Source organism: Sphaerodactylus townsendi, linkage group LG03 (assembly GCF_021028975.2).
Source record: "Sphaerodactylus townsendi isolate TG3544 linkage group LG03, MPM_Stown_v2.3, whole genome shotgun sequence".
Taxonomy (NCBI): Eukaryota; Metazoa; Chordata; class Lepidosauria; order Squamata; family Sphaerodactylidae; genus Sphaerodactylus; species Sphaerodactylus townsendi.
Genome location: NC_059427.1, coordinates 3798421 through 3813729, shown reverse-complemented (window position 1 = coordinate 3813729; position 15309 = coordinate 3798421). Strand labels below are relative to the sequence as shown.

Sequence of the window (15309 nt, the reverse complement as noted above, 5' to 3'; positions counted from 1 at the left end):
GAAACCTAACATGTGGGCAACGCCTGCTCCGTTCCTCTTCCATCTCGGCTACTCCATCGGTGTGTTGCTCTCAGGCTTTCTTGTTCCGGCCACTAATTCTATTGGGCATCAGCCAGGCTGGAGTGAATCACTCGGCTGGCTGCTAGAGAGGAGAAAGAACCCAGGAAGATAATTCCTGATCCTAAGCTAGATGGAATGCTTCATTGGGAAAGTTCTGCATTTTTTTTTTTTACAGAGGGGAAGGTGATTCCACAGCCTCCCCAACAATATTTGGAGCCCACTCACTGTACTTGACATACTTTGGTCACTGTTCTAAAAATAGACCATGACAGAAAGGCTGAAAGGTGAAATCAAACATTTTACAATCATTTGTGCATAGGAATTTGTTCATAGTTTTTTTTAGTCCGGCCCTCCAACAGTCTGAGAGACAGTGAACTGGCCCCCTGTTTAAAAAGTTTGGGGACCCCTGCTGTAAGGTGTGATAGCTGGAGAGTGTTTGAGACTGGCCTGAGACCACCCAGCTGTCTTTCTTTTTTTAAAAAAAAACCTTTATTTAGGTGATCATATCAAATAGTACATATACAATAGAAAGCAAGAATGAAAAAGGAAAAACAAACAAATAAAAGTGAGGGAATACTTTCCCCTAATATTACAGAAATATTATACAGTGATAAACAATTAGGGGGGGGAGTAATAACCCCACCACTACCCACTACTGATATATACATTCGCTAATCAACTTTTTATCTTTTAATCATTTCTATTATGCATACAGTGTGCTATCTTTCATGGCAGAGTTGAGATTCAAACCTCCATCTCCCAGATATAATCTGATATGCAAACCACTACACTACTTATTCATTCATTTCAGTGTTTTATCTATTGTAGCAGCATAAACCAGATATCCAAATATCCTTGAATCTAGTATGAGCTTTCATGAATCAGAGCTCTCTCCTTCAGATGGAGATGTCACATATAAGCGCGTTTGTGTCTCAAAGAAATCTCAATCCCCAAAATCAGTCTTTCCTTTGCAGGAGGTCACAGATCCGGCACTTGCCTGTACAGAAGAATCTGACAGAGGAGGAAGGTGATCCGTTGATTCACCTGGAGGCTCTTAGGACAGAAAGGGAGGATGAAGACAGAGCCGGACTCAGTTGTTCCTGAATCAAGAGAAGGCCTTGATGCCACTGAGGCTGGAGAACTGTGGAAAGAAATCATGAAGAAGAGCCTGGGAGACACCAATGTCCTCCTTCCAGATGAGCAGTGCCGGAAATTCAGGCAGTTCCACTACCTGGAGATCGAGGGGCCCCGAGAGGCTTGCAGCCGACTCCACCGTCTTTGCCACCAGTGGCTGAAGCCAGAAAGGCACAGCAAGAAGGAGATGCTGGACCTGGTGATCCTGGAGCAGTTCTTGGCCATCCTGCCTGCAGAGATGGGGAACTGGGTCAGGGAATGTGGGGCGGAGTCCAGTTCCCAGGCGGTGGCCCTGGCAGAAGGTTTCCTCCTTAGCCAGGCAGAGGACAAGAATCAAGACCAGCAGGTGAGAGAGTTTCATCTTGGTACCGGAGGATGGGGGGCATAAAATACGATCCAGGATTCCCTTGAGATGGATGTGGATTGACCCAACTTTCTGCAGACCACCATAGCCTGTTCCCTCTTCCATTTCTCATCAGTCCCCTCTTTCTCAGATCCCCATTTCCTTTTCAGGTGCAGCAAAAGATCACACTGGAGGGTTACCACAGAGCAGCTTTTCCAGGTAAAATCCGAATGGGTGTCATTCCAACTGGCTGTCCTCCTTGATCATAGGCGGGCTGCTTTGATCCCCACCACCTTCCCTAGTGCTGTGGGGGGAAATTCTTCACTCCAGCATCTCAGTTTAGAAATTGCAGAAATAGTGCTTTGAGACAATAGGAAGCGTTACGAAGTCATACGTTTTCAGGAGTTCTTGTGCCACAGTAACAAAATTATTGTAAGTCAGGAGCTTTTCGGTGTACCATTTTCAGCAGGGAAAGGAACATCTAGAGTTGAAAAACCTCAGGCAGATGGTGGTGGAAAGTGGCCCTCAGGTGTTTTCAAAATCATGTTTTATCTGACTAGGTGTTAAGTGCCAGGGTATGAAGGGGTTCCCCCCCCCCAAAAAAATGCACTTGGATCATCCCATAAATACTCATATTTGCAGTATGATGTGGTTGGTTTCCTCGTTCTCCAAGAATATGCTATTCTGTGACTATTATTGTCTGTATATCCAATAGTGAAGTGCGATCCCCATTTACAGATACTTGAATCCATTTATTGGGACCATGCTGACACTATACCAATTTTCCTGTGAGCTAGGGAAATTTTGCGCGTTTCCAGAAAAATCTGATATCATCCAAAAAACTGGGTGATTTAAATTGCCTTCCCCGCCCCCAATAAAAGATGGTTCTCTGTGCAAGTGTACAGAATGCATCTTCCTCCTGCATGGTCATTGGTGGTTGCATAGGAGTCCAGGAGCTGTGGTAGGTCCCATGAGAAGGAGGGGGAGCGGAAGGAATCCCCCTCCACCAGTCAGGAGTCAGTGCTATCAGTCACAGATCAGAAAAGGGATTTGGGCTTCTTAGTTGATAGTTCCATGGGAATGTCAACTCAGTGCATGGCGGCTGTGAAAAAGGCAAACTTTATTCTGGGGATAATTAGGAAAGGAGTTGATAATAAAACTGCAAAGATTGTCATGCCCTTATATAAAGCCGTGGTGCAACCGCACTTGGAGTACTGTGTTCAGTTCTGGTTGCCACATCTCAAAAAGGATATTGAAGAGATAGAAAAAGTGCAGAGAAGGGCAACGAGGATGATTGAAGGATTGGAGCTGCAGCATTTGGGACTTGGTTTGGGCATACATTGCAGCATTTGGGACTTGGTTTGGGCATACATTGAAAATGCTGGGGGGAAGAATTAGGACTAATAAAAGGAACCATTTCTTCACGCAATGCATGATTGGTGTTTGCAATATGTTGCCACAGGAGGTGGTGATGGCCGCTAACCTGGATAGCTTTAAAAGGGGCTTGGACAGATTTATGGAGGAGAAGTCGATCTATGGCTACCAATCTTGATCCTCCTTGATCTCAGATTGCAAATGCCTTAGCAGACCAGGTGCTCAGGAGCAGCAGCAGCAGCAGCAAAAGGCCATTGCTTTCACATCCTGCATGTAAGCTCCCAAAGGCACCTGGTGGGCCACTGCGAGTAGCAGAGTGCTGGACTAGATGGACTCTGGTCTGATCCATCAGGCTTGTTCTTATGTTCTTAACAGTGGAATCAGTTACTTAGGAGAGTGGTGAGCCCCCCTCACTGACAGTGTTTAGGTTGCAGCTGGACAAACACTTGTCTGGGATAATCTAGGCTGCACTGAGCAGCAGGTTGGACTAGAAGACCAGTGTGGCCCCTTCCAACTCTATGATTCTAATTACCTGCTGCTTGCATTTCAGAGCTCTTCATTCTTAGTTCTATGAATTCTGGACAACTGGAAAGCTAGGTTATAGTTTTGTATCTGATAACCATTCCAAGATTGGATTTGCGTGGTAACAAATAATTATTCAAAATAAGAACACAAGGATAGTTGTGGTCATGAGCCAAGACAGAGAAAATCCTATTCCTCCACTTCTCTGGAAATTGAAATGCAGCACACTCGGAAAGCATAGAATGCCTTCCATTTACCTTTTTATTGTTCCAGGTGGTGCCGTACATTTTTTACAATCTATTTGGGGGAGAGAGAAAGCAGCTTCTGTGCCGCCTGATTGGGTAAGTGTGGAACTCTAGATCTTGCCCCTAGGTGCCTTTTCCCTCCCCCTCCCCCTCCCCAGGCCGGAGAGAATCTCTCTCTCTCTCTCCTTTGCCTGCTATCTGTGATGCTCAAAGAATAGAGAGTTAAAACATCTGATGGAGGTTTGAATCCTGAACATCACCTTATTATATTCCTTTTGGATTGCCATTAAAAGGGGAATAATTCTTACATTTCTGGGGGGTTTTATTCCCCTTCTCTTTTCAGGGTCTGGTGACCTTTGAAGATGTGTCTGTTCATTTCTCTGAGGAGGAGTGGGCTCTGCTGGATCCAGACCAAAAAAGGCTTCACAAGGAAGTCATGGAGGACAATTGTCAGAATGTGGCCTCTCTGGGTAAGGCTCGCCTTTTCCTGGATTCACTGATGCTGAATGCTGAAGTCCTATGTTTTTAAAAAGGACCCCATGTCTGACCAAAATAGCTCAGGCTAGCTCAATCTTGTCAGCTGACGGAAGCTAAGGTGGGTTGGTCCAAATTGATACTTAGATGGGAGGCCACCAAAAAAGTCCTGGGTCTCTATGCCAAGGAAGGCAGAGGGAAAACCATTTATGTCTGTCTCTTGGCTTGAAAATCATGCAGTGTTGCCATAAGTCAGCTGTGACATAATACTACTTCCAGTGACGTAGGTATAGATTTTTTGGGGGGTTCAGGGGGCATACCCCCCCACCCTGGGGCGTGGCCACGCCTCCCCAAGCCCTGTCCCCGGGCTCAGTGCTTATAAAAACAGCTATCCGAGGCCAGGGATGGCAGACTCCCCTGCCCCTATGCAATCCCAAGAGTCAGTGTGGTGTAGTGGTTAAGAGTAGGTTAATTCTCATCTGGAGAACTGGGTTTGATTCCCCACTCCTCCACCTGAGTGGCAGAGGCTTATCTGGTGAACCAGATGTTTCTGTACTCCTACATCCCTGCTGGATGACCCTGGACTAGTTACTGTTCTCTCTGAACTCTCCCAGCCCCACAATTGGCCTACCTATCATCTCCTGGCATATCAACAGCGCATCCTCTTGGGCCTCTTGGAGCAGCCATGGAAACAAGCATTTTAAAGAATAACAGTTATTATATTTGTACAGGCCAAGGGCCCTCAATATGTATTCTAGGAAGTTCAGAAAGACATTTGTTTTTCCTGGGGCAGAAGGGATAAATTGAGGTCCTTCTGGGGTCTTCATTCTACTTACACCAGTGTAGGCTTAGGCGTGGCTCACGGATTTTGCAACAGGAAAGATAAAAATGACTCGTGTTTAAATCATGTTTCTCCAAATATTCCAAGATATCTAATACTGACCCAATATTGTCCTTTAACTGATTTTAGGTAGGGATTTCTCAAGACTAGACCAGGACAGCTTTTTCAAGTGTGAAAAAGAAATTAAAACGAGGAACAAAATGCTGGCTTGCTTGTACCTAAACTTGTCGGGCAATTTTTGCTCAGAATGCTCAGCTTTAATACAGATCGATTGATGTATATTCTGCCTCTCCACAGACTTCCTACGGTTGGATCAAAAATCAAAATATTAGCATAAAATCCTGAATACTGCCTAAATGATAATTTTAAATGGTCATGGATGTGGAAAGATTATAAAACAGTCACTGCATTATCTCAAAAATCTCCCAAGAACATCCCTCAGATTAGAAGCTCATAAAAAAGCTACGAAGATAAACCCCTAAGTAAAAACCTGGTTGGAAAGAAATGTTTTGACCTGTCTCTGAAAAATAGGAAGGTAAGCTCCAAATGCCCTTTTGGGGGAAGGGCATTCCCCAGATGATGGGCTGCCACTGAAAATATTCAGTCTCTAGCTTCCACCTCCTTAGTTTCTGCTGCCAGTTCCACAGAACACAGGCACTTGGGAGGATGAACTCATCTGGGGATGGAAAGTAAAGTGTGTTTTATCCATTTGGACCTCAGATTAGGTATCCATAGTTGATGTGTAAAGCTCAGCTCCAAATTCTCTGTCCAGAAAATGCAGCCAATTTTCTGTTTGCATAGAGGAAGAGATTTGACAGAAGTCTCTCTAGTCCAGCCTCTGGTTCTGACAGTATGGCCAGCTGGAGTCTCTAAAAGGATCACAAGGGGCAGATTCAAATAATCCCTCTTCAGAGAGAGACTGCTTCTGAACATGGAGGTTCTGCTGGGCCACCTTGTCTCTGATGGAATGCCCCTCCAAGGAACCATCAACAGCTGTAAGAACATGGCAGGAGATGTCTCCCCTTCAAATAATTCCTGTCATGAGGAGCAGTTAACGAACTTCTTTTCTTTATTCCAGAGGCTGATGATCCCCAGAACAAGTTGGAGGGAGAAGTGCAACACCTTCTATTTAACAAAAAAGATCAGAAAAGAAACACTGGAACAGAATGGAAGAGGGGGAATGAATGCTCTGCTTCTCAGGGTGCTGAATCCCAGGTGTTTGATACACATGGCATAATTAATACAAAGAAGAAATCTGATAAATGCTTGGAGCGTAAAAAGAGGTTAGGTAGAAAGGGAGATGTTCCTGACCATCAGCAACTCCACATTGAGAAGAAGAAACCATACAAATGTTTGCAGTGTGTAAAGAGCTTTACTCAGAGTTCACACCTTATTGCCCATCAGTGTATCCACATGAAGGAGACACTATACACATGTTTGCAGTGTGGAAAAAGGTTTGCTTACAGTTCACACTTAACTAGACATCAACGAATTCACACTGGAGAGAAGCCATATAAATGTCTGGAATGTGGAAAGAGATTTGCACAGAGTTCACAGCTTTCCAGACATCAACGTACCCACAGTGGGGAGAAACCATATAAATGCTTGCAGTGCACAAAGAGCTATCGTTGGAGTTCGCTGCTTATTATCCATCAACGTATGCACAATGGGGAGAAACCATATCAGTGCATGCATTGTGGAAAGAGGTTTACTCAGCATTCACACCTTATTGTGCATCAACGTATCCACACTGGTGAGAAACCATACAAATGTTTGCAGTGTGGAAAGCAGTTTGCTGACAATTCACAGCATACTAGACATCAACGAATCCATACTGGGGAGAAACCGTATAAATGCTTGGAGTGCGGAAGGCATTTTGCTATGCGTTCACACCTTAATAACCACCAAAGCATCCATACTGAGGAGAAACCACATAAATGCTTCGAGTGTGGAAAGAGGTTTGCACAGAGTTCTCAGCTTTCCAGACATCAGCGTATCCACAGTGGGGACAAACCATATAAATGCTTGGAGTGTGGAAAGAATTTTGCTGAGTCTGCGCACCTTGCTAGACATCAACTTATCCACACTGGGGAGAAACCATACAAATGCTTACAGTGCGCAAAGAGCTTTCCTCAGCGCTCACATCTTATTATCCATCAACGTATCCACACTGGGGAGAAACCACATAAATGCTTGGAGTGTGGAAAGAGCTTTTCTCAGATTTCAGCACTAATGGCCCATCAACCAATCCACACTGGAGAGAAACCATATAAATGCTTTGATTGTGAAAAGCGCTTTGTTCAGAAGTCAGCACTCCGGGCCCATCAGCATACCCACACTCGTCAGAAGCCATATAAATGCTTGGAATGTGGGAAGAGCTTTGCTTGGAGAACAAAATTTATACACCATCAACGTAGTCACACAGGAGAGAAGCCATATAAATGCTTGCAATGCGAAAAGTGCTTTGCTTGGAGTGCAGCTCTTAAGACGCATCAGCGTATCCACACTGGGGAGAAACCATATAAATGCTTAGATTGTGAACAGACCTTTTCTCAGCCTTCACATCTTACTGCCCATCAGCGTATTCATAGCAGGGAGATACTATACAAATGTTTGCTGTGTGGAAAGAACTTTGCTAAGAGTTCAGCACTTCAGGTCCATCAGAGTATCCACAGTGGGGAGAATCCATTTAAATGCTTAGAGTGTGGGAAAAGCCTTTCTTCGGGAGCAAAGTTTCGTGACCATCATCGTATCCACACTGGGGAGAAACCATATAATTGTTCAGATTGTGGAAAGAGCTTTCCTCGAAGTACTGATCTTAAAATCCATCAGCGTATCCATACTGGAGAGAAACCATACAAATGCTTGCAGTGTGGAAAGGACTTTAATCGAAGGGATAACCTAGCTGCTCATCAACGAATCCACACTGGAGAGAAACCATATAAATGCTTGGAGTGTGGAAAGACTTTTGCTCGGAAGGACAACCTATCTGCTCATCAGCGAATCCACAGTGGGGAGAAACCATATAAATGTTTGCAGTGTGGAAAGATCTTCTCTCGGAAGTACAGCCTAACTAATCATCAAAGCATCCACACTGGAGAGAAACCACATAAATGCTCAGCTTGTGAAAGGAGCTTTACTCAGAAATCACGCCTTACTGCTCATCTACAAATCCACACTGGGGAGAAATGATAGAAATGCTTGCAGTGTCAAAAGAACTTTCCCCAGAGTTCCCAGTTTACTAGTCATAAACTTTTCCGTCATAAACTTTTCCGCCATGGAAAGAAACCACATTAATGCTTTGAGCATGGAAAGAACTTTGCTCAAAGCCAAAGCTTAGGACTCATCAATGTTTCCACATCTGGTGGAGAGAGCCAGCAGCTGAGCGGGGTCCAGGCAACTCTGCCGGGCTGTTTCTGGCACCTTTATTAGGGTTCTAGTGGGGCGCAGAATTCTCCGTGGAACACAGCCATGGAGAGCCGGAAACCGAGATCACATGTGATGCAAGATCTCATCGGCTGCTGACCATGGAGGAAGCCTTTGACTAATATGCTCCAAGAAAGGGCTTGGTCCCTTTGTCTGGGACCCCCCCCACATTTATCAGGTAGTTTCATGACCCGTGACTCACCATCTTTCAGCTTTCAAAAGCCATACAAAAGGGCACTTTAAATCTGGCCTTGCCATCCTCATTCCCTACAAGAATTTTCCTTTACTATTAGAACTCATCAATGTTTCCTTGAACAGTGGGCTCAGTCAAGCCTGGTTAAATGGGAGCTTCTAGCAGCATTCTTCTAGTTATAAATTTTATATTTTCCCTAGTCTTGAGCACCCCAGTGATTCCAGCTATGTAGTCGGGTTTATATAATATATCAACCATATAAATGTTTGGAGTGTGGAAAGAGTTTGCCTGAAGTACCGATCTTAATGACCATCAACACATCCACATAAATGGTTAGAGTGTGGAAAGAGTTTTGTTCAGTGATAAGCTAAAAGTCTATCAGCGAATCCACATGAGTGGGTGGAACCACATAAATGTTTGGAGTGTGTAAAGGCACATCTCAAGATACAGTAAATAATTCATACAAGAAAGCAACCATAAAATGTTTCCAGTGTTGGCAGATCTTCAGCATCAAGCCCAACCTTTCCAAACATTATCAGGAGTTTTTTGTGCTGAATCAGGCCCATATTATACATCAGTTGCACTGGTATTGGTTAAGGCATGTTCAATTCTCAGTTAAAATAATTGGGATACAATTTATTTTTAAAAGGTGGGTTATTTGTTCTGCTCCATGAAGTCATCTTATGGAGGGGCTTTTCAGACCTTGAAGATGAATAGATTCCCTTGGTTCTTTCCCCTGCTTGCTCCACTCTCTATATTTAATGATCATAGGACTATTGAATTAGCAGTTTTGCAACCTGCCAAAAGAGCATTAGCTATAACTAATGAACTAATGTCCAGGACAATCATCCTTGTCACCAAACTGTATCCAAAATTTTATTTATAGCAAACATCATACCCCATTTTTCCCCTCAGTGGGCACCCAAACCAGCTTACGTTGTCCTCCTCTCCTCCACTTCATCGTAACAACAATTATGCTGAGAAGTAAGTAGGCCCAGAATGAGTGAGTGGCTCAGGATCATCCAGGGAATTTCACTGTCAGAGGTGGGGTTCGAGCCTGGACTTTGTAGAGACTGATCAGCCTGTATGTTCATTTTGGCCTGTTTGTGCTGTTTTTGTAGGGGGAATTAATTACTTATGAGCTAATTAATAAGATATAGGTTTGTTTTAAAATAGCCAGGCAGAAGCCATATCGGGCTCCTTAACCAGCTGAATATAACAGGAAATTTGCTGAACTAAAGGTGGCCCTGTTGGCTAGACACTATTTTTACTGTTCTATCAGGTTAAACAAGGTATGATTAAACAAGGTATAGCTAAACAGATGCTCTTTGGCAAAAAATACCCTGTCCTGGCTTAGAGATATTTTTGGGTCTCAGAAATGTCATGGTAAATCTAAGATCGTTATAACTTGTGGCTGCAACAAATAGTTTTACATAGGCTCATTCCGCACAAGCAGAATAATGCACTTTCAACCTGCTTTCAGTGCTCTTTGAAGCTGTGCGGAATGGCAAAATCCACTTGCAAACAGTTGTGAAAGTGGTTTGAAAATGCATTATTTTGCCTGTGCGGAAGGGGCCATAAAGAATCAATCTTCAATCTCACCTGCTTACAGAGGCTGGCTTTGATTAACATATTGCTGAAGTAATCTGTTTATGTCATATGAAACCTTACAATTCTATATTTGCTTGGAGATACTGTCTTGTACATCCGGATTTACAATAAATCTATTGGTTTATTCTGGGGTTCCACTGAATAGACCTTCAAAATAGCAGAATTTCTCCTATATCTTTCTTCCCATTGTGCACTGATATTGTATTACTTTGTTCTCCCGTGTCTCCGTTAAATATCACAGCAACCTTGTAAGGTGGTCTGACTGAGAGTGTGACTGATCCATGGTAACTTTCTATGGTAGAGCAGCAATTGCGACCTGGAAGTTGTATTGAAATCTGTCATTGTGACAACTAAAACGGACAAGCTCTGATAGATCAGGGAAACAGGTAAAACCCCTGGTAGTGTAACCAAGAGCCGATTCTCTACCCCTCCTTCCTGCCCTGCTTTCCATTCCTGACTTCTTGGGAGTAAACTTTTGCTTCTCTCGTCAATAGCAGATGATATCAGGTGGATTTGTATAAAGACGCTCTGATGCCCCTAATTTTAGGCACTGCATCTCCTATTATTTATGGTGGAGCCTTATTGGGAATACTGTTAGAGTTCTAGTCACTATATCTCAATAATAAGGGTCTATGTAAGGTGCTCAAAGCACTCTCAACAGGTTGCCATTCAGCGTCTGTTTTAAAACCTCCCGAGAAGCAGACTCCTAGGTGAACAACCCTTACCATCAGGAAGTTCTACCTAATGTTTCTTGGAGTCTCTTTTCTAGATGTTTGAATCCATTACTTTGTGTCCCAGCCTTTGGAGCAGCAGAAACTTGCTGTCTCTTCAACACAACATCCCTTCAGATATTTAAGCATGGTATTATGTCACATCTTAACCTTCTCTTCTCCAGGCTAAACATACTCAATTCCCTAAGTCTCTCCTAATGGGGCATGGATTTCAGACCTTTTACCATTTGGTCGCCCTTCTCTGGACACGTTCCAGCTTGTCAATATTCTTTTTGAATTGTGGTGCCCAGAACTGAACACAGTATGTCAGGTGAGGTCTGACCAAGGCAGAATAGAGTGGTACTATTACTTCCCTTGATCTTGGCACTATACTTCTAAAGTGCCACCCAGAATCACATTGGCTTTCTTGGCAGCCACATCACGCTGCTGACTCATGTTCTGTTTAGGGCCTACTGACTGTTGTCAAGCCAGGTGTCGCTCCTCTTATATCTGTGTGTTTCATTTTTGATGCCTAAGTGTACTACCTTACATTTTTCCCTGTTGAAATTCATTTTCTTATAAGTTTTGGATCAGCTCTCTAATCTGTCCAGGTCATTTTGAATTCTGACCCTGTCCTCTGGGGTATTAGCTACTTCTCCTAATTTGATGACATCTGCAAATTTGATTATTCCATCATCGACCAGAAATATCATGCCCACAAGGGAGATGATGAAGAAACAAAGGAAGAATACAATAACATGAAGAAACAAAGGAAGAATACAACTCTCCAATCACTATTCATATACTAGTACTGGATGGTAAAGTTTTCCTTTGAGTTAGTCGTTAAAAATGCAAATAATTAAATGGAAGCAAGGATCTTCTAACAGAATCATTTGTCTATTAGACTCGTAACCAACTCAAAATCCCTAAGCTTTTAATTGGTTTTAATTTAAATGTATTTAAACTAGATTAGATTTTAAGTACTATAATTATTTTAAACTGTTTTATTTGTTTTTAGTATTTTAATCAAATTTATTTGTTATTTATTTACTGTAAGTCACTCTGAGCCCTTGTGGGGAGGGCAGCGCACAAATTGAATTAAATAAATAAAAGGCTGTTGAGATGTACCCTTTGCCAGGAATTAAATTGTCTGATACAGAAAAACTAAGCAGAGGCCGAGGACATCTTAAGTGCCTGCCTGAATCGGATTTGAACAGAGGAATTCAGAACTCCACACACTCTTTCCTTCATTACCTGCTCCTAATCAGCCTGGAGCAGTCAAGGTCCTCCTTGGTTACCCCTCTGGTACAGGGGGTTCAAACTGGGGTGGGCTTATAATACCCCCCCCAACCACTGCATCTATACTGGTGGGCATTGCCAGGGTTACAACAGAGCTCAAGCCATGAAGATAGAGGATGTTATAACCAAACAACTTTTCTTTTCAAAAACCCCACTCTAAATCAGGGGAAAAGTTTTAACAGGGGATACAAGAACTTCCAAGGGAGGAAGTTGCTTCAGTGTTCCCTAAATCTACTAAAGTATTTGGCCTTTCCAGGGCTACAACAACCTCCTTGGGTGAGGGATGCTCTGTTCCCCAGATCCTGGGAGGAGAGCAGGCCTCCTGGGGACAGCCCTACATGAACTTTCCAAAGAGCCAGTGTGGTGTAGTGGTTAAGAGCAGGTTGATTCTCATCTGGAGAACTGGGTTTGATTCCCCCTCCTCTACCTGAGTGGCAGAGGCTTATCTGGTGAACCAGATGTTTCTGCACTCCTACATCCCTGCTGGATGACCCTGGACTAGTCACTGTTCTCTCTGAACTCTCCCAGCCCCACTTACCTCATAAGGTGTCTGTTGCGAGGAGAGGAAGGGAAAGGAGTTTGTAAACTACCTTGAGTCTCCTTAAAGGAGAGAAAGGTGGGGTATAAATCCAAACTCTTCTTCTTCAAAGTCCCTCTCTCTGGAGTTGACCAATAGGGAATTGGTTTGCCATCCTCCAGGTGGGGCCTAGAAATCTCCTGGAATGACAACTGATCTGAAGACTGCAGAGATCAAATTTCTCTGGAGCAGTGGTTTCCAACCTGGGGTATGTGCCAAAGTGTTTGAGGGTATGCAAAAGAAAAATACTAAATGGGTTTGCTAATATGGGGGTAGGGAGTGAGGTTGGGGGTGGTGTCCTTGGGCTTCCTTGGTCCCACCCATGTTGATGACGACATGGGCAGGGTCGAGGGCACCCGCTGCCTTGTCATCTTCCTGGTCACATGGGGGGGGGGGCGATTGTGCGCCTCACATGACCAGATTAGTGGCGCCCAGCGACAGAGGGTACCCCTCGTCCCTAGGCAAATACGCAACTGGGTCCCTGCAAGAGGAGATTGCTATCCGGCTCTCAGAGAAATGTAAATGGGTGAACCGGTGTCATTTGCTGTAGTTCCAGAGGAGCAGGTGTTGCTGCTATCCAACTGTGGTCTGCCTTAGCCATGCACAATGTAGCTTTCACTGTCTCACCCACACACCAAGAACATTGTTTGCTTTGCAGAAGATTTCAATCTCTGATTCTATTTCCTGTGTTACCGCCCAGGCTCCTAAGCAGGGGATTCTTCAGTCAAGGGCAGGGTTGGAACTAGAGAGTTGGGAGGAACCTCAGAGGTCATGTAGTCGAGCCCCGATGTCAAAGGAGGAGGGGGCAGCTCACAGAGCATTCTCAGCAGGGCTGCCAGCCAGACGTAACTGTGTTCATCTTCCCCACAATTGCTCCATCGGCCTTTCAGTCATACCCTTGGGACAGCATGGCAAGGAAAAGTTGTGGCCAAGGAACACGCAGCTCCCCAGACCTTGAAGCCCAGCTCCCTCCCATGCACACTGGGTGTGAGTGGGGACACCTCCTCCCCACTGCCAAAATCGAGTCACAACCCAGAACAGAATGTCCTTTTGGAAAGGAGCAGCACAGCCGACGCCTGGGAGAGGCTATGTGCAGCTCAAGCAAGTGAGCCCAGCCCGAAATTTCCCCGCATCCTCTTAGGGAACGGTATTTTTTTTTTCAACATTTGGAGAGTGACTATTCTTTTGCATCCAGCGGCTCCAGCTCAGCTGCCTTCCTCCCTCCTCTTCTGATCCTCAGGATCCCTCCTTGGAGACAAAGGAGCATCAGCTGGGATTAGGAAGGGGGTTCGAATCCTGCCTTCCCTTTGCCACGCTGGGCGGGGAAACAGATGCAGGGTCCGGCGGGGCGAAGCCAGGAGGAGGAGGTCCTTTTCGCCCTGTGCAGAGAGCCAACCTAAGGGTTAAGGGGAGGAAGTCTGGATTCCTAGAGTGGCATCAACCAAGACGCCCACCTGACTTACCCCAGTTTGGGTGGCTGCAGGTTTGCTGAATGCTGTTGGGTGAAAAAGAGGCGGAGCAGCCCTGGCGGGTTTTAAAAAGCAGGTGAGCCTAGATTCCTTTTGCAAAAGAGGAAAAATCGGGGTGTGTGGGTGGGTGGTATTTTGGGTGTTGCAAAGAGTCCGGCAGGATTCACACACACAGAGAGAGATACACACAGACACACCTCCCCAATTCAGCAAGACTTGCTGTCCGGTAGTTTCCTCTTCCCTGGGAGGCTGAGCTGAGCTCTCCCGGGAATCTCTGGTTTTTTTCTTTGCATTCAGCTAATATCTGCAAGCTCTATCAAAACCTCCTCTCTTTTGGCATCTCATTGTCATCCTTCTGGCTTTGTTATAGGACTGACGTGGTCCCAAAAGGCCTGCAGGGTTTTCCCCCTGCTGTTCTGGAAGAGCAAACTTGGATTGGGGCAGATCCCTTGTCCAATCCGGTATGGTTTACTGAAGAAGTAATTCTGACTTCTGACTTCTGCCAGCAAATCTTCTTTGTTGAGTGACTTATTTTTTTTAATTTAAACTTTATCTTACCCTAATTGGGTTAGTACCTTAACAAGATTTCAAGGTTAAGAACCATTACATCTAATATTATTGAACCATTCTTTTGAACCATTACATCTAATATTATTATAAAAAGAAGAAAGAAAAGCATTAGATTAAAAAAAAGAAGAAGAAATTAAAAGGTTTCAAAATATAGACGAGAATAAAAAAGGTTAAGAATGATTCAGAATGTCTTGACTGGCTACTTTACAGAAATATTACTGTTTTGCTTCCACTTCAGAGTCGAATCTCTAGAAGTACTTTAAAAAGAAAAACATTCAAGGTAAGTGCAACTTAACAGATTTGAACCTATTAGATTACTTAACGATATAACCTAACGAACTAATTTATGCATTTTCTTAATCATTCAGTTGCCTTGGGCTACAGTTTTTTGTTTCTAGCAGTGCACCTCCTCTCTTGAAGTCTGGACTACTGGGAACAATCTGATCTGTTCTGAAGGAGTT

At 44.1% G+C, this 15309-nt stretch overlaps 2 protein-coding genes and 1 pseudogene across 2 annotated transcripts in view; all 3 read left to right on the top strand.

The window, feature by feature from the left end:
- The window catches only part of LOC125428523, a 73646-nt pseudogene that overhangs the window by 18507 nt on the left and 39830 nt on the right, over positions 1–15309 (top strand).
- On the top strand, positions 1040–8352 carry LOC125428906 (zinc finger protein 420-like). Its single transcript, XM_048489615.1, has 5 exons — positions 1040–1540; positions 1708–1756; positions 3707–3774; positions 4022–4148; positions 6072–8352. The coding sequence occupies exons 1-5, from the start codon at positions 1133–1135 to the stop codon at positions 8183–8185; spliced, it is 2766 nt and encodes a 921-aa protein (XP_048345572.1). The 5' UTR covers positions 1040–1132; the 3' UTR covers positions 8186–8352.
- LOC125428603 (zinc finger protein ZFP2-like) overlaps positions 14914–15309 on the top strand; it is a 145324-nt gene continuing 144928 nt past the window's right edge. Inside the window, exon 1 of the mRNA XM_048489007.1 lies at positions 14914–15128. The gene's annotated coding sequence lies outside the window, so the exon portion shown is untranslated. The remainder of the gene's footprint in view (positions 15129–15309) is intronic.